This window comes from Tinamus guttatus, unplaced genomic scaffold (assembly GCF_059628265.1).
Source record: "Tinamus guttatus ecotype Peru unplaced genomic scaffold, ASM5962826v1 Tinamus_guttatus_pri_ptg001703l, whole genome shotgun sequence".
Taxonomy (NCBI): domain Eukaryota; kingdom Metazoa; phylum Chordata; class Aves; order Tinamiformes; family Tinamidae; genus Tinamus; species Tinamus guttatus.
In genome coordinates this window covers 1-27,507 of record NW_028290237.1, presented here as the reverse complement: position 1 = coordinate 27,507, position 27,507 = coordinate 1, and the positions used below count along the sequence as shown (strand labels likewise).

General features: G+C 70.1%; 1 protein-coding gene and 1 long non-coding RNA gene across 2 annotated transcripts; both read right to left on the bottom strand.

Moving 5' to 3' along the window:
• Window positions 1-2,088: 2,088 nt before the first annotated feature.
• Window positions 2,089-25,140, bottom strand: LOC148590124 (dynein axonemal heavy chain 2-like). Its single transcript, XM_088539453.1, has 16 exons — window positions 25,015-25,140; window positions 23,465-23,664; window positions 22,054-22,180; window positions 21,165-21,351; window positions 20,162-20,310; window positions 18,819-18,999; window positions 17,118-17,308; window positions 15,620-15,802; window positions 13,919-14,040; window positions 13,070-13,297; window positions 12,911-13,011; window positions 10,740-10,854; window positions 8,803-8,980; window positions 6,622-6,696; window positions 4,255-4,405; window positions 2,089-2,243 (listed from the first exon to the last, which is right to left on the bottom strand). The coding sequence occupies exons 2-16, from the start codon at window positions 23,608-23,610 to the stop codon at window positions 2,089-2,091; spliced, it is 2,289 nt and encodes a 762-aa protein (XP_088395579.1). The 5' UTR covers window positions 23,611-23,664; window positions 25,015-25,140.
• Window positions 25,141-25,497: 357 nt separating this feature from the next.
• Window positions 25,498-26,366, bottom strand: LOC148590123 (uncharacterized). Its single transcript, XR_015914362.1, has 2 exons — window positions 26,214-26,366; window positions 25,498-25,645 (listed from the first exon to the last, which is right to left on the bottom strand). It is a non-coding gene; the product is annotated as an uncharacterized LOC148590123 (long non-coding RNA).
• Between the last annotated feature and the right edge of the window lie 1,141 nt (window positions 26,367-27,507).

The window sequence follows — 27,507 nt, the reverse complement described above, 5'->3', positions numbered from 1 at the left end:
GCGGCTATTTATATCCGTGTCCCCGCGTGCCCTGCCGGGGGGAGGGGCGCTGCCGCACACGCGTGAGCGGGGCCGGGATCTGCGACCGTGCACACGCGTGTGCGCGTTGTGGTTGTTATCCACACATGTGTGTGCAGAGGGGATCCCTGCGTGTGCACACGCGTGTGCATGGCCCAGCTTAATGACCTTGCACACGCGTGTGCGCGTTGTGGTTGTTACCCACACATGTGTGTGCAGAGGGGACCCCTGCATGTGCACACGCGTGTGCATGGCCCAGCTTAATGACCTTGCACATGCGTGTGCGCATTGCAGCTGTTACCCACACATGTGTGTGCAGAGGGGATCCCTGCGTGTGCACACGTGTGTGCACAGCCCAGCTTAATGACCTTGCACACGCGTGTGCGCATTGCAGTTGTTATCCACACACGCGTGCGCACAGACGGGATCCCTGCGTGTGCACACACGTGTGCACAGCCCAGCTTAATGACCTTGCACACGCGTGTGCACATTGCAGTTGTTATCCACACACGTGTGTGCGCAGAGGGGATCCCTGCCTGTACACACGTGTGTGCATGGCCCAGCTTAATGACCTTGCACACGCATGTGCGCGTTGCAGTTGTTATCCGCACATGTGTGTGCACAGAGGGGATCCCTGTGTGCGCACACGTGTGTGCATAGCCCAGCTTAACGAACCCGCATGCACGTGTGCGCGTTGCAGTTACCCACACGCGTGTGTGCAGAGGGGATCCCTGTCTGTGCACACGTGTGTGTGCGTTGCAGTTACTTGCACACGTGTTTGCACAGAGGGGATCCCTGCCTGTGCACACGCGTGTGCACGGACCAGCTTAATGACCTTGCACACGCGTGTGCGCGTTGCAGTTACCCACACAGACGTGTGCACAGAGGGGGTCCCTGCCTGTTCACACGCGTGTGCGCAGCCCAGCTTAATGAGCCTGCACACGCGTGTGTGCGTTCCCTGTGACCCCACACACGCGTGTGCATCCAGGCTCCATGACACCCCACACACGTGTGCGTGATCAAGACCTGTGACCCTGCACACGTGTGTGCAAGCCTGCGCTACATGACAATCCTGCACGTGTGTGTGCCCCAGCTCCATGAACCTCCGTGCGCACCCAGGCTCCGTGACCCTGCACACGCGTGTGCACGTCCTCTCCCCATGACCCTGCACACGCGTGTGCACATCTCTCTCCCCGTGGCTCTGCACACGCGTGAGGACATCCTCTCCCCGTGACCCCGCACACACGTGCGCATCCCTGCTCCGTTACCTTGCACACGTGTGTGTGCACATACCTGCTCCGTGACCCTGCACACACACGCGTGCACATCCCTGCTCCGTGGCCTTGCACACGTGTGTGCACATCCCTGCTCCGCGATTCCACACACACACGTGTGCACGTCCCTGCTCTGTGACCCTGCACGTGTGTGTGCACATACCTGATCCGTGACCCCGCACACACGTGTGCACATCCCTGCTCCGTGGCCTTGCACACGCGTGTGCCCCGCGGGGCTCTGCACGAGCCCCCCCCCCCCCGTGCCCGTGTGCGCATGCGCGCTCCCGGCACGCGCACCCACGTGCCCGCCGCCCGCACGAGGTCGCTCCCCCTCCCCGCGCATGCGCGACCCCCCCCACCGCCCCGTCCCTCCCTGCGCATGCGCGTCCCCCCCCCCGGCACGTGCCGCCGCGAGCAGCTGCTCCCCCCGCGCCCCTCCCGTCCCCGAGCAACAGCCGCGAGCCGCGCGCTCATTGGCCGCCGCCGCGCTGACGTCACGGCGCCGGGCGGGGGGGGCATTCCTGCCCGTTGCCATGGCAACACGCGCAGTGCCACCGCCCCCCCCCCCCCCCGCCGGGCGGAGGAGACGGCGGGGACAGCGGCGGGGGGGGGGGGACACGGTTGTATTGAGGGGGACACGGACACGCGTGGGGCAGCGGGGGCGGGGGGACACGACGGGGACAGGAGGACACGTGTGTGGGGCGGGCCGGGGGGCGCAGGGGGTCCCCGCGGGTGTCGCCCCGCGCGCGGGTGTCGCGCGTGTCGCGGTGTCGCGCATGTCGCGGTGTCGCGCGTGTCAGCGGTCCAGCGCCAGCAGCAGCGCCACCCCGCGGCGCACCCAGTGCGCGGCGCCCGCCGGGCCCGGCCGCAGCTCCACGGGCAGCAGGAAGGGGCCGCGGGCGCCGTCGCCCTCGCGCCCCGGGTGCAGGTAGCAGGGGCACGAGAACAGCCCTGCGGGGGGGGGGGGACACGCACTGTGGACCCCCCCCCCCACGACCCACGGACCCCCTCAAACCCCAGCGAGCCCCAAACAGCCCCTGAACCTCCCAGCAGCCCCAAGCACCCAGGGACCCCTACATGGACCCCCCCAAGCCTGCTGCACCCCCAGACCCTATCGTGACCCCCCGTGTCCCCCCACTCCCCCTCGTGTCCCCCCACCTTGTGCCCCCTTCCTGCCATAGACCTCCCATGCCTCCATGTCCTCGCCATGTACCCCCGTGTCCCCCCTGTATGTCCCCATGTCCCCCCCTGCGCTCCCCCATCTCGCGCCCCCTTCCTCCCATAGCACCCCCCCATGTCCCCGTGTCCCCTCATGTCCCCCCTCATGTCCCCGTGTCCCCCCATGTCCCTCCTATGTCCCCCCATGTCCCTCCCCACGCCTCCCCACCTCATGCTCCCTTCCTGCCATAGGCCCCCCCAATGTCCCCCTCATGTCCCCGTGTCCCATGTCCCACCTCCGTGTCCCCTCCCGCGCCCCCCCACCTCGCACCCCCTTCCTGCCATAGACCCCCCCATGTCCCCCCCATGTATCCCCCATGTCCCCCCCATGTCTCCATGACCCCCTATGTCCCGCCCCATGTCCCCCCATGTCTCTCTCCATGTCCCCATGTCCCCCCATGTCCCCCATGTCGCACCCGTGTGTCCCCATGTCCCCCCCCGCACCCCCCCACCTCTTGCCCCCTTCCTCCCATAGACGCCCCCATGTCCCCCCATGTCTCCATGTCCCTCTCCATGTCCCCATGTCCCCCCTGTCCCCTCCCCCACCTCTGGCCCCCTTCCTGCCATAGACCCCCCCCACATCCCCATGTGCCCCCATGTCCCCCCCGCGCCCCCCCACCTCTCGCCCCCTTCCTCCCATAGACCCCCCCATGTCCCCATGTCCTCCTCCATGTCCCCCATGTCGCACCCGTGTGTCCCCATGTGCCCCCCCCGCGCCCCCCCACCTCTCGCCTCCTTCCTGCCATGGACCCCCCCCATGTCCCCATGTCCCTCCCCATGTCCCCCTCTTGCCACCCCCCGCGCCCCCTTACCTCGTGTTCCCTTCCTCCCATAGACCCTGCGTATCCCCCCCATGTCCCCATGTCCCCCCGTGTCCCCCCCGTGTCCCCCCCCACCTCTCGCCCCCTTCCTGCCATGTCCCCCCCCCATGTCCCCATGTCCCCCCCCATGTCCCCATGTCCCCCCACCTCTCGCCCCCTTCCTCCCATAGACCCCCCCATGTCCCCCCCCATGTCCCCGTGTCCCCGTCCCCCCCCACCTCTCGCCCCCTTCCTGCCATGTCCCCCCCATGTCCCCATGTCCCCCCCGTGTCCCCCCCCACCTCTCGCCCCCTTCCTGCCATGTCCCCCCCCATGTCCCCCCCGTGTCTCCCCCGTCCCCCCCCACCTCTCGCCCCCTTCCTCCCATACACCCCCCCATGTCCCCATGTCCCCCCCGTGTCCCCCCCGTGTCCCCCCACCTCTCGCCCCCTTCCTGCCATGTCCCCCCCATGTCCCCCCCCATGTCCCCATGTCCCCCCATGTCCCCCCCCATGTCCCCCCCGTGTCCCCCCCCCACCTCTCGCCCCCTTCCTCCCATGTCCCCCCCCATGTCCCCCCCATGTCCCCCCCGTGTCTCCCCCGTCCCCCCCCCACCTCTCGCCCCCTTCCTGCCATGTCCCCCCCATGTCCCCCCCGTGTCCCCCCCCACCTCTCGCCCCCTTCCTCCCATGTCCCCCCCGTGTCTCCCCCGTCCCCCCCCACCTCTCGCCCCCTTCCTGCCATAGACCCCCCCGTCCCCCCATGTCCCCATGTCCCCCCATATCCCCCCTCCATGTCCCCCCCGCGCCCCCCACCTCTCGCCCCCTTCCTCCCATGTCCCCCCCCCATGTCCCCCCCGTCCCCCCCCACCTCTCGCCCCCTTCCTGCCATGTCCCCCCCCATGTCCCCCCATGTCCCCCCGATGTCCCCGTGTCCCCCCCCACCTCTCGCCCCCTTCCTGCGCGCCTCCACGGGCCGGAACAGGACGCAGGGCAGCGGCGCCGCCCGCTGCAGGGGCTCGGCCTCCACCAGGCAGCCCGCGCGCCGGTCCCAGCCCGCGCCCTCCAGCAGCAGCCCCTGCACCCAGGCGCCCTCCTGCGGGCGGCACGGGAGCACCGCGGGGAGCGGGGGGAACGGGGGGGAACGGGGGGAACGGGGGGAACGGGGGGGACCGGGAGCCGGGAGTGACCGGGAGCACCGCGGGGAACGGGGGGGAACGGGGGGAGCGGGGGGAACGGGAGGGAGCGGGGGGAACCGGGAGGACCGGGGGGGACCGGGAGTGACCGGGAGCACCGCGGGGAACGGGGGGGAACGGGGGGGACCGGGGGGACCGGGAGGGGACGGGGGGACCGGGGGGGAACGAGGGGGACCGGGGGGACCGGGGGAACGGGAGGGGACGGGAGGGACCGGGGGGGACCGGGGGGGACCGGGAGCCGGGAGTGACCGGGAGCACCGCGGGGAGCGGGGGGAACGGGGGGACCGGGAGCACCGCGGGGAGCGGGGGGAACGGGGGGAACGGGAGCACCGCGGGGAGCGGGGGGAACGGGGGGAACGGGAGCCGGGAGTGACCGGGAGCACCGCGGGGAGCGGGGGGAACGGGGGGAACGGGAGCCGGGAGTGACCGGGAGCACCGCGGGGAGCGGGGGGGAACGGGGGGAGCGGGAGGGACCGGGGGGACCGGGAGCCGGGAGTGACCGGGAGCACCGCGGGGAGCGGGGGGAACGGGGGGACCGGGAGCACCGCGGGGAGCGGGGGGAACGGGGGGGAACGGGAGGGGACGGGAGGGGACGGGAGGGATCGGGGGGACCGGGGGGGAACGGGGGGGACCGGGGGAACGGGAGGGGACGGGAGGGATCGGGGGGGACCGGGAGGACCAGGGGCACCGGGGGCACCGGGGGGAACGGGGGGGAACGGGGGGGACCGGGGGGAACGGGGGGAACGGGGGCACCGGGGGGGACCGGAAGGGACCGGGGGGGACCGGGGGGGACCGGGAGGGACCGGGGGGGACCGGGAGGACCGGGGGCACCGGGGGCACCGGGGGGAACGGGGGGGAACGGGGGGGACCGGGGGGGACCGGGGGGACGGGAGGGGACGGGAGGAACGGGGGCACCGGGGGGGACCGGGAGCCGGGAGTGACCAGGAGCACCGGGGGGAACGGGGGGAGCGGGAGGGACCGGGGGGACCGGAAGGGACCGGGGGGACCGGGGGGATCGGGAGGGACCGGGGGGAACCGGGATTGGGAGGGACCGGGATCGGGAGGGATCGGGATCAGGACCGGGAGGGACTGGGGGCACCGGGAGGGACCGGGGGGACCGGGGGGACCGGGGGGACCGGGAGGGACCGGGAGGGACCGGGTGCCGGGAGAGACCGGGAGGACCAGGGGGATCGGGGGGACGGGAGAGGACGGGAGGGATCGGGATCGGGAGGGACAGGAGGGACCGGGGGGAACGGGACGGGACGGGACGGGGGCACCAGGGGGACGGGAGGGGACGGGAGGGACCGGGAAGGGCCGGGAGGACCGGGAGGGACCGGCAGGATCGGGGGGACCGGGAGCCGGGGGAACCGGGGGGGACCGGGGGGAACGGGACGGGGGCACCAGGGGGACGGGAGGGGACGGGAGGGACCGGGGGCACCGGGAGGGACCGGGAGGGATCGGGGGGACCCGAGAGCCGGGAGGGACTGGGAGAGACCGGGAGGGACCGGGGGTACAGGGAGGGACCGGGGGGACCAGGAGGACGGGAGGGGACGGGAGGGACCGGGAGAACCAGGAGGGACCGGGAGGGACCGGGGGGACCGGGAGCCGGGGGGGATCGGGGGTCCGGGAGGACTGGAGGCACCGGGGGGGGACCGGGGGGACGGGGAGGGACCGGGAGCCGGGAGGGACCAGGAGAGACCGGGGATCGGGAGGGACCAGGAAAGACCGGGAGCACCGGAGGGACCGGGACCCGGGGGGGACCGGGACCCGGGGGGGATCGGGAGGGACCAGGGGCACGGCGGGGACAGGGAGGGACCGGGAGAGACCGGGAGGGACCGGGAGCCGGGAGGACCAGGAGCTGGGGGGGACCGGGACAGACCGGGGGGACCGGGAGGGACTGGTAGGGTCCAGGAGGACCGGGGGCACGGGAGGACCGCGGGCACCGGGAGGGACCGGGGTGACCGGGAGGGACCGGGAGCCAGGGGGGACTGGGAGGACCCGGGATCCGGGACCCACTGCCGCCCCCCATGGCCGCAGGGAGGGGGGGGCCGGTCTCTGAGGAGGGGCCCAGGTGTCCGGGGGGGGGGTCCCCTCGCTGTGCCGCCCCCCCGCGCACCTTGGGCGCGTACACCAGGTTGCTGTCGTCCACGGTGGCCACGCTGAACTCCCAGGACAGCGAGTCCAGGGACACCTGCGCACGGGGACCCGCTGCGCCGGGGCCCAGGCGTCCGGGAGCCCCCCCAGCCACGGGTGTCCGGGACCCTCCGCTCGCCCCGGGGGCCCAGGCGTCCGGGAGCCTCCCCAGACCCCCGGGTGTTCGGGACCCTCCGGGGGCCCAGGCGTCCGGGAGCCTCCCCAGACCCCCGGGTGTCCGGGACCCTCCGCTCGCCCTGGGGGCCCAGGCGTCCGGGAGCCCCCCAAGACCCGGGTGTCCGGGACCCTCCGGGGGCCCAGGCGTCCGGGAGCCCCCCCACACCCAGGTGCTCAGGACCCTCCGCTCGCCCCAGGGGCCCAGGCGTCCGGGAGCCTCCCCAGACCCCCGGGTGTTCGGGACCCTCTGGGGGCCCAGGCGTCCGGGCTCGCTGCCCCCCCCACCGCAGGGCTCCGGGATCCCCCCGTGGGTCCAGGTGTCCCCTGCTGCCCCCCCATAAGGCCCAGGTGGGCCAGCCCCATCAATCCAGGTGGCTCCTGTCCCCCCCTCCCAGGTGTCCCCTCCCCGTCCCATGGGTCCCAGGTGTCCAGGACTGCCCCGATGGATCCAGGTGTCCTCTGTTCCCCTCCGCCCCCCGCAATGGATCTGGGTGTCTCCTGCCCCCTCCTCAGTGGATCCGGGTGTCCCACTCTCAATGGATCCGGGTGTCCCCTGTCCCCCCCCCCCCCCCGATGGATCTGGGTGTCCCCCTCTCCCCCCTCCAATGGATCCAGGTGTCCCCTGTCCCCCCCCCCCGATGGCTGTGGGTGTCCCCTGTCTCCCTCCCCAGTGGATCTGGGTGTCCCTTTTCTCGCTCCCCGATGGATCCGAATGTCCCCCTGTCCCCCTTTCCAATGGATCCAGGTGTCCCCTGTGCCCCCCCCCGATGGATCCAGGTGTCCCCTGTCTCCCTCCCCAATGGATCCAGGTGTCCCCCTCTCCCCCCCCCAAGGGATGCGGGTGTCCCCTGTCTCCCTCCCCAATGGATCCGGGTGTCCCCCCCTCCTTCCCCCCAATGGATACGGGTGTCCCCTGTCCCCCCACCCCGATGGATCCGGGTGTCCCCTGTCCCCTCTCCAATGGATCCGGGTGTCCCTCTCTCCCCCCCGCGATGGATGCGGGTGTCCCCCTCTCCTCCCTCCAATGGATCCAGGTGTCCCTTGTCTCCCTCCCCAATGGATCCAGGTCCTCCCTGTCCCCCCGATGGATGCGGGTGTCCCCTGTCCACCCTCCAATGGATCCGGGTTCCTCGCCCCTTCCCAATGGATCCAGGTGTCCCCCCCCCAGGGGATGCATGTGTCCCCTGTTCCCCCCCCGATGGATGTGGGTGTCCCCTGTCTCCCTCCCCAATGGATCCAGGTGTCCCCTGTCCCCCCTGATGGATGCAGGTGTCCCCCTCTCCTTCCCCCCAATGGATGCGGGTGTCCCCTGTCTCCCTCCCCAGTGGATCCAGGTGTCCCCTGTCCCCCCGATGGATGCGGGTGTCCCCTCTCCTCCCTCCAATGGATCCGGGTGTCCCCCCCTCCTTCCCCCCAATGGATACGGGTGTCCCCTGTCCCCCCTCCAATGGATCCGGGTGTCCCCTGTCCCCTCTCCAATGGATCCGAGTTTCCCTCTCTCCCCCCCGCAATGGATGCAGATGTCCCCTCTCCTCCCTCCAATGGATCCAGGTGTCCCTTGTCTCCCTCCCCAATGGATCCAGGTCCTCCCTGTCCCCCCGATGGATCCGGGTGTCCCCTGTCCCCCCTGATGGATGCAGGTGTCCCCTCTCCTTCCCCCCAATGGATGCGGGTGTCCCCTGTCTCCCTCCCCAATAGATCCCGGTGTCCCCTGTCTCCCTCCCCAGTGGATCCAGGTGTCCCCTGTCCCCCCTGATGGATGCAGGTGTCCCCTCTCCTTCCCCCCAATGGATGCAGGTGTCCCCTGTCTCCCTCCCCAATGGATCTGGGTGTCCCCTGTTCCCCCCCCGATGGATCCGGGTGTCCCCTGTCTCCCTCCCCAGTGGATCTGGGTGTCCCCTGTCTCCCTCCCCAGTGGATCCAGGTGTCCCTTGTCTCCCTCCCCGACGGATCCGGGTGTCCCCCCTGTCCCCCCGTTCCCCGGTACCTGCGCGCGCCGCGCGGCCGCCTGCAGCAGGGCCGTGAGCACCGCGGCCGGGGCCGTGAAGCCCCCCAGCCACAGGCGGGGGGGGGGGCCGCGCCGTGGCCACCCAGCGCCCGACCTGCCCCACGCGGCCCTCGAGCTCCTGCAGCCACGGGGCCAGCGGCTTCCGCGACGGGTACGCCTGGGGGGCACGGCGGGGCATTGTGGGGGGGACATGGCATGGGGGACATGGCATGGGGGACATGGCATGGGGGACATGGCATGGGGGGGACATGGGGGGACATGGGCTGGGGGGACATGGCATGGGGGACATGGGATGGGGGGGACATGGCATGGGGGGGGACATGGCATGGGGGGACATGGCATGGGGGGACATGGCATGGGGAACATGGCATGGGGGGGGGACATGGCACGGGGGACATGGGATGGGGGGGACATGGGGGACATGGCACGGGGGACATGGGATGGGGGGACATGGGGGACATGGGGGGACATGGCATGGGGGACATGGCATGGGGAGACATGGCATGGGGGACATGGCATGGGGGGGACATGGGGGACATGGGGGGACATGGCATGGGGGACATGGCATGGGGGGACATGGCATGGGGGGGGACATGGGGGACATGGGGGGACATGGCATGGGGGAGAGAGATGGGAGGGGGCATGGGGGGGAAGGGTACGCCTGGGGGGCACGGCACGGCGGGGCATGGGGGACATGGCATGGGGGACATGGCATGGGGGGGAGGACATGGGGGGACATGGCATGGGATGGGGGGACATGGAATGGGGGGACATGGGGTGACATGGAATGGGGGGACATTGGGGGGACGGGTACGTCTGGGGGGGCACGGCACGGCATGGCATGGGGAGGGGGCATGGGGGGGGACATGGGGGGCCAAGGCAGGGGGCATGGCATGGCATGGGGAGGACATGGGGGGACATGGTGGGGGCATGGGGGAGACATGGGGGGACATGGGGAGGCCAAGGGAAGGGACATGGGGGGACATGGGGGGGGCTGGGAGGCACAGGGGGGCATTGGGGGCCAAGGGAGGGGACATGGGGGGACATGAGGTGGCCCAGGGAGATGGAGGGGACATTGGGGGGCACAGGGAGGCGTTGGGGGCCAAGGGAGGGAACATGGGGGGCGCAGGGAGACAGGGGTTGGTCCTGGGGGTCCTGGGGGAACATTGGGGGCCAAGGAAGGGGACATGGGGGGCGCAGGGAGACGGGGGGGGGTCCTGGGGGGCACAACAGGGCACAGGGAGGCAGTGGGGGGGCACGAGGGGGTCCTGAGGTGACACAGGGGAACACATAGAGACATTTGGGGGACCGGGGGGCATGTGAGGGGATGCAGGGTCCCAGGAAGGTTTCTTCCATATAAGGACAAAGGGGTGGAGCTCTGCAGAGTTCCCTCCTGCTTCTCCAGCCCAGCCACTGCCCCCCCACCAAATATGGGCAAATGGGCGGGGCTCGGCCCAGAACCACCCACTTTATGCAAATGTTCCCCACGGCACTGCCCCCATCTCCATATATGGGCAGGAGCAGCCTGTCTCCCCACATCCCCTCCTGCTTGAGGGCTGGAGCTGCCCGCAGGGGGCCCAGGCGTTCGAGCACCCCCCATCTGAGGGGCCCAGGCGTCCGGGCGCCCCCCCCCCGCCACCCCAAGGGGCCCAGGCGTCCGAGCACCCCCCATCTGAGGGGCCCAGGCGTCCGGGCGCCCCCCTGCCACCCCAAGGGGCCCAAGTGTCCGAGCACCCCCCATCCAAGGGGCCCAGGCGTCCGGGCACCCCCCCGCCACCCCAAGGGGCCCAGGCGTCCGGGCGCCCCCACGCCCCCCCAAGGGGCCCAGGCGTCCGAGCACCCCCCATCCGAGGGGCCCAGGCGTCCGGGCGCCCCCCGCCCCCCCAAGGGCCCCGGGTGCTGGGGGCGCCGCTCACCCTGCCCCACGGCGGGGGCACGCGCCCCTCCTGCAGGTGCTGCAGGGTCTCCTCCAGCTCGGGCGAGAGCAGCTCCTGGCCCTGCAGCGCCCGCAGCAGCGCCTCCAGGGAGCCCCTGCGGGCCCAGGCGTCCGGGAGCTGCCCGGCCCGTGGCCCGCTGTCCCCCGTGTCCCGCTGTCCCCCGTGTCCCCCGTCCGTGTCCCGTTTCTTACAGCTGTGTCCCGTGCTCATTTTCCCACATCCCATGGGTGTCCCCTATCCTCTGCCTCCCATATCCCAAGCGTTCCATGTCCCCTGAATCCCTTAACCCCGTCTCCCCGTGGCTCTCATGTCCTCCGTGTGCCCTGTCCCCCATGTCCCATGTCTGTGTCCCATGTCCCCCCGTATGCCATGCCCTTCATCCCGTGTCTCTCTCATCCCCTGTGTCTCCCGTGTCCCCCAGTCCCATGTCTGTGTCCCCATGTCCCCCACATCACCCGTGTCTCCTGTGTCCCCCATGTCCCATGTCTGTGTCCCGTGTCCCCTGTACGCCATGCCCTTCCTCCCGTGTCCCTCAAATCCCCCATGTCTCTCATGTCCCCATGTTCCATGTCCTGTGTCCCTCACATCACCCATGTCTCCCATGTCCCCATGTCCCACGTTCCCTGTCCTGTGTCCCCCACATGCCCTGTGTCTCCCATGTCCCCATGTCCATGTCCCATGGTTCATGTCCTATGTCCCCCATATGCCATGTCCTTCATCCTGTGTCCCTCACATTGCCCATGTCTCCCGTGTCCCCAGGTCCCATGTCTGTGTCCCCATGTCCCCCACATCCCCCATGTCTCCCATGTCCCCACGTTCCCTGTCCCTTGTCCTTCACATCGCCCGTGTCTCCCATGCCCCGTGTCTCCCATGTCTCCTGTGTCCCCACGTTCCTTGTCCTGTGTCCCGCACATCCCGTGTCTCCCATGTCCACGTGTTCCCTGTCCCTTGTCCCTCACCTTGCCCGTGTCTCCCATGTCCCATGTCTCCCGTGTCTCCCGTGTCCCCATGTCCTGTGTCCCTCACATCCCCCGTGTCTCCCATGTCCCGTGTCTCCCGTGTCCCCACGTTCCCTGTCCCATGTCCCCCACATCCCCCGTGTCTCTCGTGTCCCCATGTCCCATGTCTGTGTCCCCATGTCCCCCACATCACCCGTGTCTCCTGTGTCCCCCATGTCCCATGTCTGTGTCCCGTGTCCCCTGTACGCCATGCCCTTCCTCCCGTGTCCCTCAAATCCCTCGTGTCTCCCGTGTCCCCACGTTCCCTGTCCCGTGTCCTCCACATCCCCCGTGTCTCCCATGTCCCCATGTCCCATGCCTGTGGCCCGTATCCCGTGTCTCTCACATCCCTCATGTTCCCTGTCCCGTGTCTCTCATGTCCCCACGTTCCCTGTCCCGTGTTCCTCACATCCCCCATGTCTCCCATGTCCCATATCTCCTGTGTCTCCTGTGTCCCCATGTCCTGTGTCCCTCACATTGCCCGTGTCTCCCATGTCCCCACGTTCCCTGTCCTATGTCCCCTCACATCGCCTGTGTCCCCATGTCCCATGTCTGTGTCACCGTGTCCCCCACATCCCCTGTGTCCCCCATGTCCCGTGTCTCCCGTGTCCCTCACATCGCCCGTGACCCCATGTCCCATGTCTGTGTCCCCGTGTCTCCCGTGTCTCCTGTGTCCCCATGTCCCGTGTCTGTGTCCCGTATCCCCTGTACGCCATGCCCTTCCTCCCGTGTCCCTCACATCCCCCGTGTCTCCCGTGTCTCCTGTGTCCCCTATGTCCCATGTCTGTGTCCCCATGTCTCCCGTGTCTGTCCCCCATGTCCCGTGTGTGTCCCCCATGTCCCGTGTCTGTCCCCCATGTCCCGTGTCTCCCGTGTCCCCCATGTCCCGTGTGTGTCCCCCATGTCCCGTGTCTGTCCCCCGTGTCCCCCATGTCCCGTGTGTGTCCCCCGTGTCCCCCCCATCCCCCATGTCTCCCGTGTCCCCCATGTCCCGTGTGTGTCCCCCATGTCCCGTGTGTGTCCCCCATGTCCCGTGTCTGTCCCCCGTGTCCCCCCGATCCCCCATGTCTCCCGTGTCTCCCGTGTCCCCCATGTCCCGTGTGTGTCCCCCATGTCCCGTGCGTGTCCCCCGTGTCCCCGCCCCGCGCGCACCTGACGCGGGCCAGCAGCGCGCGGTAGCGCCGCAGCTCCTGCCGCAGCACGGCGGCCATGGGCGCGGGGTCGCTGGCCAGGGCGGCCTCGGCGCCGCCGCCCTCGGGCGCGGGGGGCAGCCGGGCGAGCGCCTCGGCCGCCAGCTCCGCGGGGCCGCGCGCGGTGGCCGCGGCGGTGGCCGTGACGGTGGCGGCGGCGCCCGGCGGCTGCAGCGCGGCCAGCGCGGCGCACAGGCGGGCGGCGGCGGCGGCGCGCGGCCCCACGGCCGCGTTCCCGTGCAGCCCCAGCGCCTCGGGGGGCTCCCGGCCCGGCAGCAGCTCCACGAACGCCCGGTAGGCGCCCAGGGGCCCGTCCCCCGGCATCACGTAGCCCTCGGCCTCCAGCAGCCTGGGGAGGCGGGGCTTCAGACGCGGGACACGCCCACCGAGGCGGAGGACACGCCCTCTGCGCCGCATGGCCCCGCCCATCGCCCCACCCCCTGGGAGGCCCCTTTCCTTGGGTGGTCGTGGGCCTGCCCGCAACGCCGCAGAAGTCCCGCCCACTCCTCCGTGGCCCCGCCTCCCTCCGCCTGGCCCCGCCCCAATCTGCGTGGCCCCGCCTCCCTCCGCCTGGCCCCGCCCCAATCTGCGTGGCCCCGCCTATGAGGAAACCTGAGAATTTGCGTGGCCCTGCCCACCGTGCCTAATCTGCAGGTGGTCCCACCCCCTTTATTTGCATGCCCCTCCCACCACAGGCACGGGGACCGCCCCCTCCCTGCGGCTCTACCCTCAGCTCCTCCCACCCAAACCAGCCCCCGCCAAGGGAGCAGCGCTCCGCCCCTCCGCTAGCCCCGCCCCTCCGCTAGCCCCGCCCCGCGCCCTCGAGCCCCGCCCACCTCCCCAATGCAACCGGGCCCTGTGCAGGGGAGCAGCCCCTGTGGCCCCGCCCCCCGCCCGCTGGCCCCGCCCCCCCGTGACGCACCGCGCGCCGGGCGCGGGCGGGGGCGGCCCCAGCAGCGGCGCCGCCAGCGCCAGCAGCAGCCGCCGGTCCCAGGGGTCGCCCACGCGGCCGCCGTAGGCGCCGCCCACCACGAGCCCCAGCAGCGCCGCGGGCCCCGGCGCCACCGGCTCGGCCAGCGCCAGCGCCAGCAGCTGCTCCGCCACCTGCGGGGGGGGGGGCGGCGGTGACACCCCCGCGTCCCCCCCACATCCCTCTCCAGTCCCCCATGTCCCTCTTCAGTCCCTCCCCAGGACCCCAGGTCCCTCCCGAGGCTCCTCCAGGGACCCCTCCATGTCTTTCTCCATCCCCTCCAGGTCCCTCTTCAGCCCCTCAGGCCCCTCTCCATCCCCCCAGGTCCCTCCCCAGACCCCAGGGACCCCCCCCCCCAGGCCCCTCTCTGTCCCCACCATGTCCCTCTCCATCCCCCCAGACCCCTCTCCATCCCCCCCAGGTCCCTCCCCAGGACCCCAGGGACCCCCCCAGGACTGCAGGGACTCCCCACGTACCTCTCCATCCCCCCCCCCCAGGCCTGTCCCCAGGACCCCAGTGACCCCCCAGATCCCTCTCCATTCCCCCCCAGATCCCTCCCCATCCCCCCTGAGGCCCCTCTCCACCCGCCCAGATCCCTCTCCATCCCCCTTCAGGTCCCTCTCCATCTCCCTGCCCATGTCCCTCTCCACCTCCCCAGGTCCCTCTCCATGTCCCCTGCATGTCCCTCTCCATCCCCCCCACCCCCCTCAGGCCCCTCTCCATCCCCCCGCCCGGGTCCCTCTCCATCCCCTCATGTCCCTCTCCATCCCTCCCGGGTCCCTCCCCCATGTCCCCTCCGTGTCCCTCTCCATTCCCCCCCCCCCATGTCCCTCTCCATCCCCCCCTCCATGTCCCTCTCCATGTCCCCTCCATGTCCCTCTCCACCCCCCCATTTCCCTCTCCATGTCCCCCCCATGTCCCTCTCCATCCCTCCCGGGTCCCTCCCCCATGTCCCCTCCGTGTCCCTCTCCATTCCCCCCCCCATGTCCCTCTCCATCCCCCCCCCATGTCCCTCTCCATGTCCCTCTCCATGTCCCCTCCATGTCCCTCTCCATCCCCCCAGGCCCCTCTCCATCCCCCCATGTCCCTCTCCACGTCCCCCCCATTTCTCTCTCCATCCCCCCGCCCACGTCCCTCCCCCATGTCCCTCTCCACGTCCCTCTCCCCATCCCCCCGGGTCCCTCTCCACCCCCCGGCCCGTGTCCCTCCCCCGTGTCCCTCTCCATCCCCCCCTCCATCCCCCCCTCCATCCCCCCCTCCATGTCCCTCCCCCATGTCCCTCTCCATGTCCCCTCTGTGTCCCTCTCCATCCCCCCCCCAATGTCCCTCTCCATCCCCCCCTCCATGTCCCTCTCCATGTCCCTCCCCCATGTCCCTCTCCATGTCCCCTCTGTGTCCCTCTCCATCCCCCCCACCATGTCCCTCTCCATCCCCCCGGGTCCCTCTCCATCCCCCCCACCATGTCCCTCTCCATCCCCGCCATGTCCCTCTCCATCCCCCCCTCCGTGTCCCTCTCCATCCCCGCCATGTCCCTCTCCATGTCCCTCCGCCATGTCCCTCTCCATCCCCCTGCCCGGGTCCCTCGCTATCCCCCCATGTCCCTCTCCATGTCCCCTCCGTGTCCCTCTCCATTCCCCCCCCCCCCCATGTCCCTCTCCGTTCCCCCTCTCCCCGTCCCCCCGTCCCCGCTCCCGGGCGCACTCGGAAGTCTCCGTCGGCGAACGCGTAGGGGCGGCCCCACCCGCGGCGGGGCAGGCGCGCGCGCTGCCGGAGCAGCCCGTGCAGGGCGCTGAGCGCGAACAGCAGCCGCCGCTGCGGGGCCCCCGCCGCCAGCAGCGCCTCGCGCGCCCCCGCCAGCAGCCGCGCCATGGTGGCCCGGACCCCCTGCGGGGCCGCGGGGGCGTCAGCGCCTGAGGGGGGACGGGGGGACGCGGGGGGACGGGGACACCGCGGGGGGGCGCGGGGGGACGGGGAGGGGACGGGGACACCGCGGGGGGGGCGCGGGGACGGGGCGGGAGGGACGGGGGGACAGGGACGGGAAGGGGGCGGGATGGCCGGGGACACCGCGAGGGGGACGTGGGGGGGGACGGGGACACAGAGCGGGGGACGTGGCGGGACGGGGCGGGAGGGACGGGGACACCGCGCGGCGGGACGGGGGGGGACGGGGAGGGGACGGGGACACGGGGGGGGGACGCGGCGGGACGGGGGGATGGGGACATAGAGGGGGGGATGCGGGGGGACGGGGCAGGAGGGATCGGAGGAGAGGGATGGGGACAGGGCGGGAGGGACAGGGGGACGGGGACATCGCGGGGGGGGCGCGGGGATGGGGTGGGAGGGACGGGGACACCGCGGGGGGGGCGCGGGGAGAGGGACACGGCGGGGGATGTGCGGGGATGCGGCGGGACAGGGCGGGAGGATGGGGACACTGCGAGGGGGACATGGGGACGGGACAGGAGAGATGGGGGAAAGGGACGGGGGCGGGAGGACGGGGGGGGGGACGCAGGGACAGGACGGAAGGGACGGGGGGAGAGGGACAAGGATGGGGCGGGAGGGACAGGGACACCGCGAGGGGGACGTGGGGACGGGGTGGGAGGGATGGGGGGGAGAAGGACACAGCAGGGGGGGACATGGGGACAGGGCAGGAGGGACAAGGGGAGAGGGACTGGGACGGGAACGGGGTGGGAGGTACGGGGACACCACAGGGGGGACATGGGGACAGGGTGGGAGGGATGGGGGGAGAGGGAGGGGGACGGGAACGGGGTGGGAGGGACAGGGACACCGCGAGGGGGATGCAGGGACAGGGAGGGAGGGACGGGGGGAGAGGGATGGGGACGGGGGAAGCGGGAAACAGCGGGGAGGGGGTGCAGGGATGTGGGGTCGGGGTGGGGGGACATGGGGATGGGGACATAGGAATAGCAATGGGGACAAGGAAAGGCCATGGGGACAGGGCACAGCTGTGGGGACAGGCATGGAGATGATGAGGATGGGGACGCGCTGGGGACGTGGTGGGGATGTTGGGGACATTGGGGACGCACTGGGGACACTCAGTGGGCGGCTCCAGGATGAGCGTGTGGAGTGGGGATGGGGACATGTTGGGGATGCGTTGGGGACGTTGGGGACGCGTTGGGGACGTTGGGGACACATTGAGGATGTGGTCGGGATGTTGGGGACACGTTGGGGACACGTTGGGGACACTCACGGTGGGCGGCTCCAGCACCAGCGTGCGGGCTGCGCCCAACAGCCGCAGCGGCAGCGCGGGGTGCGGGCGGCTGCTCACGCACAGGCGGAAGGCGGGCGCCGGAGGGGGGTCCCCGGGCGCCTCCAGGACCCCCAACAGTCGCCCCAGGCTGCCGGGCGCCAGGTGCCCCTCCGAGAGCAGCAGCCACGAGCCTGGCGTCACCGGCACCGGCACCGTCACCCGCGGGGGTCCCCGAGTGCCACCCGCGCCCCCGGCACCGCGGGGACCTCCAGCACCCTGGGGAGCCTGAGCGGCCCCACGCCAGGGTCCCCAATGCCACCAGGGGGGTCCCCAGCTGCCACCAACCGCCCCAGGGGTCCCCAATGCCACCATGGGGGTCCCCAGCTGCCACCACGCTGGGGGTCCATCCCCAAGCCACCGTCCCTCTGTCCCCCAGTTTCCCTGCCCATGTCCCCGGTGTCACTGAGCACCATGCAGCCAATGCTGGAGGTTCCAACCTGCTGTCCCCAGGGTCCCTGTCCCCCCGTGTCCCCAGTGTCACTGAGCACCACGCAGCCAACCCTAGACATCCCAACCTGCTGTCCCCAGGGTCCCTCTGTGGTCCCCCTGTCCCCAGGGTCCCTGTCCCCCCCGTGTCCCTGGTGTCACCGAGTGCCATGCAGCCAACCCTGGAGGTCCCAACCTGCCGTCCCCAGGGTCCCTCCATGGTCTCCCAGTCCTCTCCCCACCATGTCCCTGGTGTCACCAAGTGCCACACAGCCAACCCTGGAGGTCCCAACCTGCTGTCCCCAGGGCCTGGGTCCCTGTCCCCCTGTGTCCCCAGTGTCACTGAGCCCCACGCAGTGAACCTTGGAGGTCCCAACGTGCTGTCCCCAAGGTCCCTGTCCCCCTGTGTCCCCGGTGTCACTGAGCACCATGCAGCCAACCCTGGAGGTCCCAACGTGCTGTCCCCAGGGTCCCTCTGTGGTCCCCCTGTCCCCAGGGTCCCTGTCCCCGTGTCCCTGGTGTCACCGAGTGCCATGCAGCCAACCCTGGAGGTCCCAACTTGCTGTCCCCAGGGTCCCTCCATTGTCCCTCTGTCCCCCCCCCCCCCCCCCCCGTGTCCCCGGTGTCACTGAGCGCCACGCAGCCAATCCTGGAGGTCCCAACGTGCTGTCCCCAGGGTCCCTCCGTGGTCCCCCTGTCCCCAGGGTCCCTGTCCCCGTGTCCCTGGTGTCACCGAGTGCCATGCAGCCAACCCGGGAGGTCCCAACGTGCTGTCCCCACGGTCCCTCCGTGGTCCCCCTGTCCCCAGGGTCCCTGTCCCCCTGTGTCCCCGGTGTCACTGAGCGCCACGCAGCCAACCCTGGAGGTCCCAACGTGCTGTCCCCAGGGCCCCTCCGTGGTCCCCCTGTCCCCAGGGTCCCTGTCCCCCTGTGTCCCCGGTGTCACTGAGCACCACGCAACCAACCCGGGAGGTCCCAACGTCCTGTCCCCAGGGTCCCTCTGTGGTCGTCTTGTCTCCCTGGTGTCACTGAGCACCACACAGTGAGCCCTGGAGGTCCCAACGTGCTGTCCCCAGGGTCCCCCTTTGGTCCCCCTATGTCCCCGGTGTCACTGAGCGCCACGCAGCCAACCCGGGAGGTCCCAACGTGCTGTCCCCAGGGCCCCTCCGTGGTCCCCCCGTCCCCCAGTCCCTGCCGTGTCCCCGGTGTCACTGACCGTCGCGCAGCGCCTGTCGCAGCAGCGCGGTGGCCGCCGCCTCCCGCCCGGGCCCCAGGGCCATGCGCAGCAGCGGGGGACCGGCCGGTGTCCCCGCCACCCGCTCCAGGGCCACCTCGGCCTCCGCGCCCGGCGCCAGCAGCAGCAGCAGCGGCCGCCGCGGCCCCGCGCCCGCCAGCTCCTGACGGGGACACGGGAGGGGACATGGGGGACACGGGACACGGGGGGCCCTGCCTGCACCCCCTGCCCTGTCCCTGTGCTGCCATTTGTCCCCCCATCCATGTCCCTTAGGTGCATCCCCCTGCCCCGAGTCCCCAGCCGTGTCCCCATCTGTGTCCCCTTTTGTGTCCCCAGCTGCAACCCCCAACCGCATCCCCCTGCCCCCCACCGGGTCCCCAGCCGTGTCCCCATCCCTGTCCCCATTCGTGGCCCTATTTGTGGCCATCTGCATCCCCCTGTCCTCCCTGTCCCCATGTCCCCCATATACATTCTCTGTGACCCCCACCTGTGTCACCATCCATGTTCCTGTGTCCCCCTCCACGTCCCCATGTGTATCCTGTGTCCCCCATCCAAGCCCCTCATTCTTGTCCCCATCCATGTCTGTGTCCCCGACCCGTGTCCCCATCCATGTCCCTGTGTCCCCCACGTGCATCCTCTCTGCCCCCTGTTCTGTGTCCCTATCCATGTCCCTACGTCCCCCATGTGCATCCTGTTTCCCCCACCTGCGTCACCATGTCCCTGTGTCCCCCAAGCCCCCATCCTTGTCCCCATCCATGTCCCTGTGTCCCCCCTCCTGTGTCACCCTCCATGTCCCCATGTCTCCCATCCAAGCCCCCTGTCCTTGTCCCCATGTCCCTATGTCCCCCATGTGCATCCTGTTTCCCCCACCTGTGTCACCATCCATGTCCCCATGTCACCCATCCTTGTCCCCATCCATGTCCCTGTGTCCCCCATGTACATACTCTGTGTCCCCCCTCCTGTGTCACCATGTCCCCATGTCCCCCATCCATGTACCTGTGTCCCCCACCTGTGTCCCCATCCATGTCTCCCATCCAAGCCCCCTATCCTTGTCCCCATCCATGTCCCTGTGTCCCCCACGTGCATACTCTGTGTCCCCCTCCTGTGTCACCATGTCCCCATGTCCCCCATCCTTGTCCCCATCAATGTACCTGTGTCCCCCACCTGTGTCCCCATCCATGTCTCCCATCCAAGCCCCCTATCCTTGTCCCCATCCATGTCCCTATGTCCCCTGCGTGCATCCTCTGTCTCCCCCATCCAAGCCCCCCATCCTTGTCCCCACATCCGTGTCCCCTCGCTGTCCCCCTCGGTGTCCCCGCGCTCACGGCCTGCAGGTCGGGCGCCGGCGGCTCCACGAACTCGGAGCCCAGGGTGGACACGACGAAGGCGGCCACGCAGGGGGCCACGCGGTCGGGCCGCAGCGAGCGCACGAGCAGCATCCGCTGCAGCTGGTTGCACGAGTCCTGCCACTCGCCTGCGGGTGACCCCAGACCTGGCTGCCACCCAGGGGCCCAGGCGTCCGGGCAGCCGCCCTTGCCCTGGGGTCTGGGTGCCCAGGGGCTTCGCCCACCCATGACATGGGGCCCAAGCGTCCGGGTACCCCCCCATACGGACTCAGGTGCCCGGCCCAGGCTGTTCCTCCACCTTGTGGGGCCCAGGCGTCCGGGCAGCCCCCCTTGCCCTGGGGTCTGGGTGCCCAGGGGCTTCCCCTGCTCTGTGCCATGGGGCCCAGGCGTCCGGGCAGCCCCCCTTGCCCTGGGGTCTGGGTGCCCTGGGGCTTCCCCCGCTCTGTGCCATGGGGCCCAGGCGTCCGGGCAGCCCCCCTTGCCCTGGGGTCTGGGTGCCCAGGGGCTTCCCCTGCTCTGTGCCATGGGGCCCAGGCGTCCGGGCAGCTGCCCCTGCCCTGGGGTCTGGGTACCCAGGGGCTTCCCCCACCCATGACATGGGGCCCAGGCGTCCGGGCAGCCGCCCTTGCCCTGGGGTCTGGGTGCCCAGGGGCTTCGCCCCATCCATGACATGGGGCCCAGGCGTCCGGGCAGCCCCCCTTGCCCTGGGGTCTGGATGCCCAGGGGCTTCCCCCACTTGTGCCATGGGGCCCAGGCGTCCGGGCAGCCCCCTTGCCCTGGGGTCTGGGTGCCCAGGGGGTTCCCCCACCCATGACATGGGGCCCAGGCGTCCGGGCAGCCCCCCTTGCCCTGGGGTCTGGGTGCCCTGGGGCTTCCCCCCCACTCTGTGCCATGGGGCCCAGGTGTCCGGGGGCTTCTCCCGCCCCCCACAACAGGGCGCAGCCATCGGGGCCGCGCAGGGCCCAGGCGTCCGGGGCCGTACCGGGCAGCGGGGCGCTCTCGGGACAGGCGCTGCGGTACCAGCGGTGCCAGTCGCGCGGTAGCAGCTCCAGCGAGCGGCTCAGCCCGTGGAAATGCGGCACCTTGTCCAGCTCCGTGATGTGGTCCCAGGCCTCGGCCGAGAGCCACCCGGGACACGGGTTGTCCATCTGCTCCTCGCGGTCCTGCACCTGCCGTGGGGCGGGTGTGCGGGGTGCGGGTGTGACTTGTGCGGTGTGCGCTTGTGCGGTGTGCGCTTGTGGGGTATACAGTTGGGGAGTGTGAGTTGGGGTGTGCGCTTGGGTGCGGGGTTGTGGGGTGCAGGGCTGTGGGGTGTGCGGGGTTGACGTGTGGGGTGTGGCATGTGGTGTGAGGTTGTGCGGTGTGTGCTTGTGGGGTGTACTGTTGTGGGGTGTGCGCTTGTGTGTGTGGGGTTGTTGGGTGTGGGGTTGTGTGGTGTGAGGCTGTGCGGTGTGCGCTTGTGGGGTGTACAGTCGTGGGGCACGTGCTCTGGTGCACACTTGGGGAGTGCAGAGTTGTGGGGTGTGAGGTTGTGGGGTGCAAAGTTGTGTGGTGAGGGGTTGTGGGGCATGTGGTTGGGGAGGGTGCACTTGTGGGGTGTGCATTTGTGGGGTGTGCGCTTGTGAGGTGCACACTTGTGAGCTGTGGGTTATGTGGCTGTGTGCACAGTCGTGGGGTGCGCGGTTGTGTGTCATGTGGTTGTAGGGTGCAGGGTGCACCGTCGCGGGATGCACAGTCGGGAGCGGTGCTGTTGTGGGGCACAGGGCTGTAGGGCGGCTGGGTGTGCGCGCGGGGGCCAAGGGGTGTGCGGCGCTGAGCTGCGGGGTGTTGCCGCGGGGTGTTGCCGCGGGGTGTTGCGGGGCAGGACTCACCACGCCGCCGCGCAGGAAGAAGTTGAACTCGTCGGGGCGGAGGCTGCCGGCGGCCGCCAGGATGCGGGAGCAGAGGTGGAAGCTGAAGAGCAGCTTGTGGCGCTTGAAGAGGCTCTGACAGCCGTACCTGCGGCGTCACCGCGAGCCGCGTCACCCGCAGCAGCGGCTGCGGTGCCCTCGCGCCGTGTAGGCACAACACCCGTACCCGCAACACAGTGTCGTTGTGTTGCTTGTACCCCATGTCACCCACACATGGTGTAGGATGTCACCCGTACCAGCTGCAGGGGGGTCACCCGCACATGGTGTAAAAGCATCACCCGTACCCAGAGCAAGCAGCAACAGTGCGCACTGTAGTTATGGCGCCTGTGCAGCCACAACCGCATCACCCATGCACGCGGTAATGTACACACATGTACATGTTATGCATGTACATGTAAGCATGTCACCCGTCCCTATGGCAGTTAGAGTGCATCTACAGCCGCAGACGTCCCTCAGACACACCATGAGTGTGTCACCCATTCCTGTGGCAGCTAAACACATGTGCAGCCATGGGACATGTCGCCCAGACACACCGTGAGCGTGTCACCTGTGGCGGTTAGAGTGTATCTACAGCTACAGACATGTCCCCAGGCACACCGCGAGCGTGTCACCCGTCCCCACAGCAGACGGGGCACATGTACAGCCGCAGCCACGTCACCCGTCCCCACAGCAGATGGGGTGCACGCACAGCCGCAGCCGCGTCCCCAGGTACCCCGCGAGCGCGTCACCCGTCCCCACAGCATAGGGCACATGCACAGGCACAGCCACGTCCCTGGGCACCCCGCGAACATGTCACCCGTCCCCACAGCAGATGAGGCCCTCGCACAGCCGTAGTCATGTTCCTGGACACCCTGCGAGCACGTCACCCGTCCCCACAGCAGATGCGGTGCACGCACAGCCGTAGTCACGTCCCCGGCCACCCCGCGAACGTGTCACCCGTCCTCACAGCACATGGGGCCCTCGCACAGCCACAGCCACGTCACCCGTCCCCACAGCAGACGGGGCACACATACAGCCGCAGCCACATCCCCGGGCACACCGCGTGTCACCCGTCCCCAGAGCAGATGGGGCACATGCACAGCCGTAGCCCCGTCAGCCGTCCCCACAGTAGATAGGGCCACAGCCGCGTACCCGGACACCCCGCGAGCGCGTCACCCATCCCCACAGCAGATGGGGCACACGTACAGCCGCAGCCACGTCACCCGTCCCCACAGCAGATGGGGCGCACGTACAGCCGCAGCCACGTCCCCGGGCACACCGCGAGCACCTCACCCATCCCCACAGCAGACAGGGTACACGTACAGCCGCAGCCACGTCACCCATCCCCACAGCAGACGGGGCCCTCGCACAGGCGCGACCGCGTCCCCGGCACCTGTACACGGCGTAGGTGTGGTAGTCGTTGAGCGCGCGGATGCGCTCCTCCAGCTTGCCGCCGCGCGGGCTGCGCTGCAGGCTGAGCCCGAACAGCTCCACGTAGGCGTCCAGCGAGAACTGGTAGACGGGCTCCAGCTTGGCCATGTCGGCCAGCGCGAAGAACAGGAGCGAGGCGCGCTGGGCGCAGGGCCGGTACGCCTGGGGGACGAGAGCCGCCGCGCGGTGACGGTGACGCGACGGTGACGGTGCCGCGGCGGTGACAGCGACACGACGGTGACGCGATAGCGATGGGGACACGATGGCAACGTGATGGTGACAGTGATAGCGATACGATGGTGACAGCAACGTGATGGTGACACGGTGGTGACGGTGACGCGATGGTGACGGCGCCGCGGTGGTGACGGCAACACGACGGTGACGGCGACACGACGGTGACGGCGACGCGATAGCGATGGGGACACGATTGCAACGTGATGGTGACGGTGATAGCAATACGATGGTGACAGCAACGTGATGATGACACGGTGGTGACGGTGACGCGATGGTGACGGCGCCGCGGTGGTGAGGGTGACACGACGGTGATGGCGACGCGATAGCGATGGGGACGCGATGGCAACGTGATGGTGGCGGTGATAGCGATACGATGGTGACAGCAACGTGATGGTGATGGTGACACCACGGTGATGGCGATGCAATGGTGACATGACGGTGACCACACCGCAGCGGTGACAGCAACGCGACGGTGACGGCGACGCGATAGTGATGGGGATACGATGGCAACGTGATGGTGACAGCGATAGCGATACGATTGTGACAGCAATGTGATGGTGACACGGTGGTGACGGTGACGCGATGGTGACGGCGCCGCGGTGGTGAGGGGCGACACGACGGTGATGGCGACGCAATAGTGATGGGGACGTGATGGCAACGTGATGGTGACAGTGATAGCGATATGATGGGGACAGCAACATGATGGTGATGGTGACACCACGGTGATGGCGATACAATGGTGACATGACGGTGACCACACCACAGCGGTGACAGCAACGCGACGGTGACGGCGACGCGATACTGATGGGGATACGATGGCAACGTGATGGTGACAGCAATAGCGATACGATGGTGACAGCAACGTGATGGTGATGGTGATGGTGACACGGTGGTGATGGCGATGCAATGGTGACGGTGCCGGGGTGGTGACAGCAACACGACAGTGACGGCAACGCGATAGTGATGGGGACACGATGGCAACGTGATGGTGGCGGTGATAGCGATACGATGGTGACAGCAAGTGATGGTGATGGTGACACCACGGTGACGGCGACGCAATGGTGATGGCGCCTTGGCAGGGACGGTGATGCAAAAGTGATGGTGACGCGACGGTGATGGTGACATGATGGGGATGTGATGGTGATGCGACGGTGACAGTGATAGTGATGCGATGGTGACAGCAACGTGAGGGTGATGGTGACGCGATGGTGATGGTAGTGTGATGGTGACAATGACGTGACAGTGACGGTGCCGGCGCCGCGGCCCGGGGCCGCTCACCTCGCGCGCGCGGTCGATGACCACCTCGGTGCTCTGGCTGCTGCCCAGGCGCTCGGCCACCTCGGCGGCGGTGGCCTTGGAGCCCTCCAGCGCCGTCACCAGCTGCGCGTCCTCCAGCAGCGACCCGGCCGCCTCGTCCAGCAGCCTGCGGGGCGGGTGACGCCGCTGCGGGTGACGCCGCTGCGGGTGGCACCGCGGGGACGGGGGGACGGCACGGCGCCCACCGCAGGATCTCGTCCTCCAGCTCGTCCAGGCGGGCCTGGCCGGCGGCGATGGCGCGAACCAGCGCGTCCTTCTGCTCCTCGAGCTCGGGGCGCTCCTCGCGCACCACCACGGCCAGCAGCTGCGCCTCCAGGCCCTGCGCGGGTGACACCGCCGCCACGGGTGACACCGCCGCTGTGGGTGACGCCACCGCTGCAGGTGACACTGCCACTGCGGGTGACGCCACTGCTGCCGGTGTCAGTGCCGCCACCCCCAGGGACCTGCTCGAGCAGCGCGAAGTTGACCACGGTGGTGTGGGCGACGGTCTCCGGCGGGAAGTGGGGGTTCGCCAGCTTGGTGGCCAGGTACAGGCGGAAGTCCGGGTGACACTCCACGGTGCCCTCGCCCAGGCCCAGCAGCAGGCGTCCGTCTGGGTCCGCAGGGTGGTGGGGGAACAGGGTGGCCGTTAGTTGGGGAGCAGAGGATGGGCCCGGGCGTCCGGGGGTCCCCCATACACCCCACGCTGCTCCCTGGGGGTCCCAGCACACAGGAACCCCCATGCCCAAACTGCCAGGGGGCCCAGGCGTCCGGGAAACCCCTCCCCAGGGGACACAAGTGCCCCCATCCCGAGGGTCCCAAGGGTCCCAGTACCCCAGGGGACCCAGGTGGCCCCATCCCGAGGGTCCCAATACCCCAGGGGGCACAGGCGTCCGGGTACCCCCTGCCCCCATCCCGAGGGTCCTAGGAGTCCCAATACCCCAGGGGACCCAGGCGTCCGGGCACCCCCCCTCCCCAGGGGATCCAGGTGCCCCCATCCTGAGGGTCCCGAGGGTCCCAATACCCCAGGGGGCCCAGGCGTCCGGGCAGCCCCTCCCCAGGGGACCCAGGTGCCCCCATCCCGGGGGTCCCAAGGGTCCCAATACCCCAGGGGGCCCAGGCGTCCGGGTACCCCCTGCCCCCATCCCGAGGCTCCCGGGGGGCCCAGGCGTCCGGCTGACCGGGGCCGGGCCGCGGCGGCGCCAGCGCGGGGCTCAGCGCCGGCTCCAGCTCCTCGCCCACGTCCTGCAGCAGCACCGGGTGGCCCAGGGGGGCCGCGCGCTCCAGCACCCCCAGCGCCTCGGCCGCCTCCACCGCCGACGTCACCTGCAGGCCCTGCGCCCCGCGCCGCCGTCACCCGCTGTCACCCCCCTGTGTCACCCGCTGTCACCCAGCGGCGGCCGGGCCAGGGGGAGGGCACCCCCGGGACTCTCAGAGGTCCTCCAGACAAGCAGGGGACACCCAGGGGACATGGGAGGAGCACGGGGACATGGAAGGGACACCCATAGAACGTGGTAGGAGCCTGGGGATGTGGAGGGGAAGCCAGGAGGGTGCAGGGGACACCCAGGGGACACAGAGGACCCAGGACACCCCAGAGCATGCAGGGGACACCTCGGGGATGTGGAAGGTTCCAGGGGACACCTAAGAGGACTCAGGGGACACCCCACAGGACCCAGGGGACAGCCAGGAGTCTCAGGGAACCCAGAGAACACGAGGGGACATTCGGGACACCCAGAGCCCGTCAGGAGGTGCAGAGGATTAGGAAGGGATGCCCAGAGGACACAGGAGGGTGACAGGGGACCCGGGGGGGACTCCGGAGATCACGGAAGGGGCCCAAGAAGCGACAAGGGACCCCGGGGACAGGGGACACTGGGAACAGGGGACACTGGGGACAGGAGCGGCCAGCCTCACCCGCGGCTCCTCCATGTTCTTGATCCACCTGCAGGCCTGGCCCTGGGGGTCGATCATGAGAGGCCACCTGGGGACGCGGGGGGGACATGGGGGGTGACACAGGGCCCGGGGGAGGGTCGCAGCCACCCCACGGCCACCAACGCTCCCAGGCCCAACCAGTCCTCACAGGGTGACCAGTGTCCCCCCAGTGCCCCTAAGGCCCCTTTCCCAACGCTCCCAGTGTCCCCCCCAATGTCCCCAATGTCCTCCCAGTGTCCCCAGTATCCCTCCAATGTCCCTCCAATGTCCCTAGTATCCCCACAGTCTCCCCAGTGTCCTCCCAGTGTCTTCCCAGTGTCCCCAGGGCCCGCCCCCTCCCAGTGCGCCCCGTATCCCCCCAATGTCCCCAGTGTCCTCCCAGGGTCCCTGGTATCCCCCTAATATCCAATATCCCCAAAGTCCCCAGTGTCCCCCTAGTGTCCCCAGTGCCCCCCCCGCCAGGGCCCCCAGTATCTCCCTAGTGTCCTACTAGTGCTCCCAGTGCACCCCCCAGGGCTCCCAGTGTCCCCCCAGTGTCCCCAATAT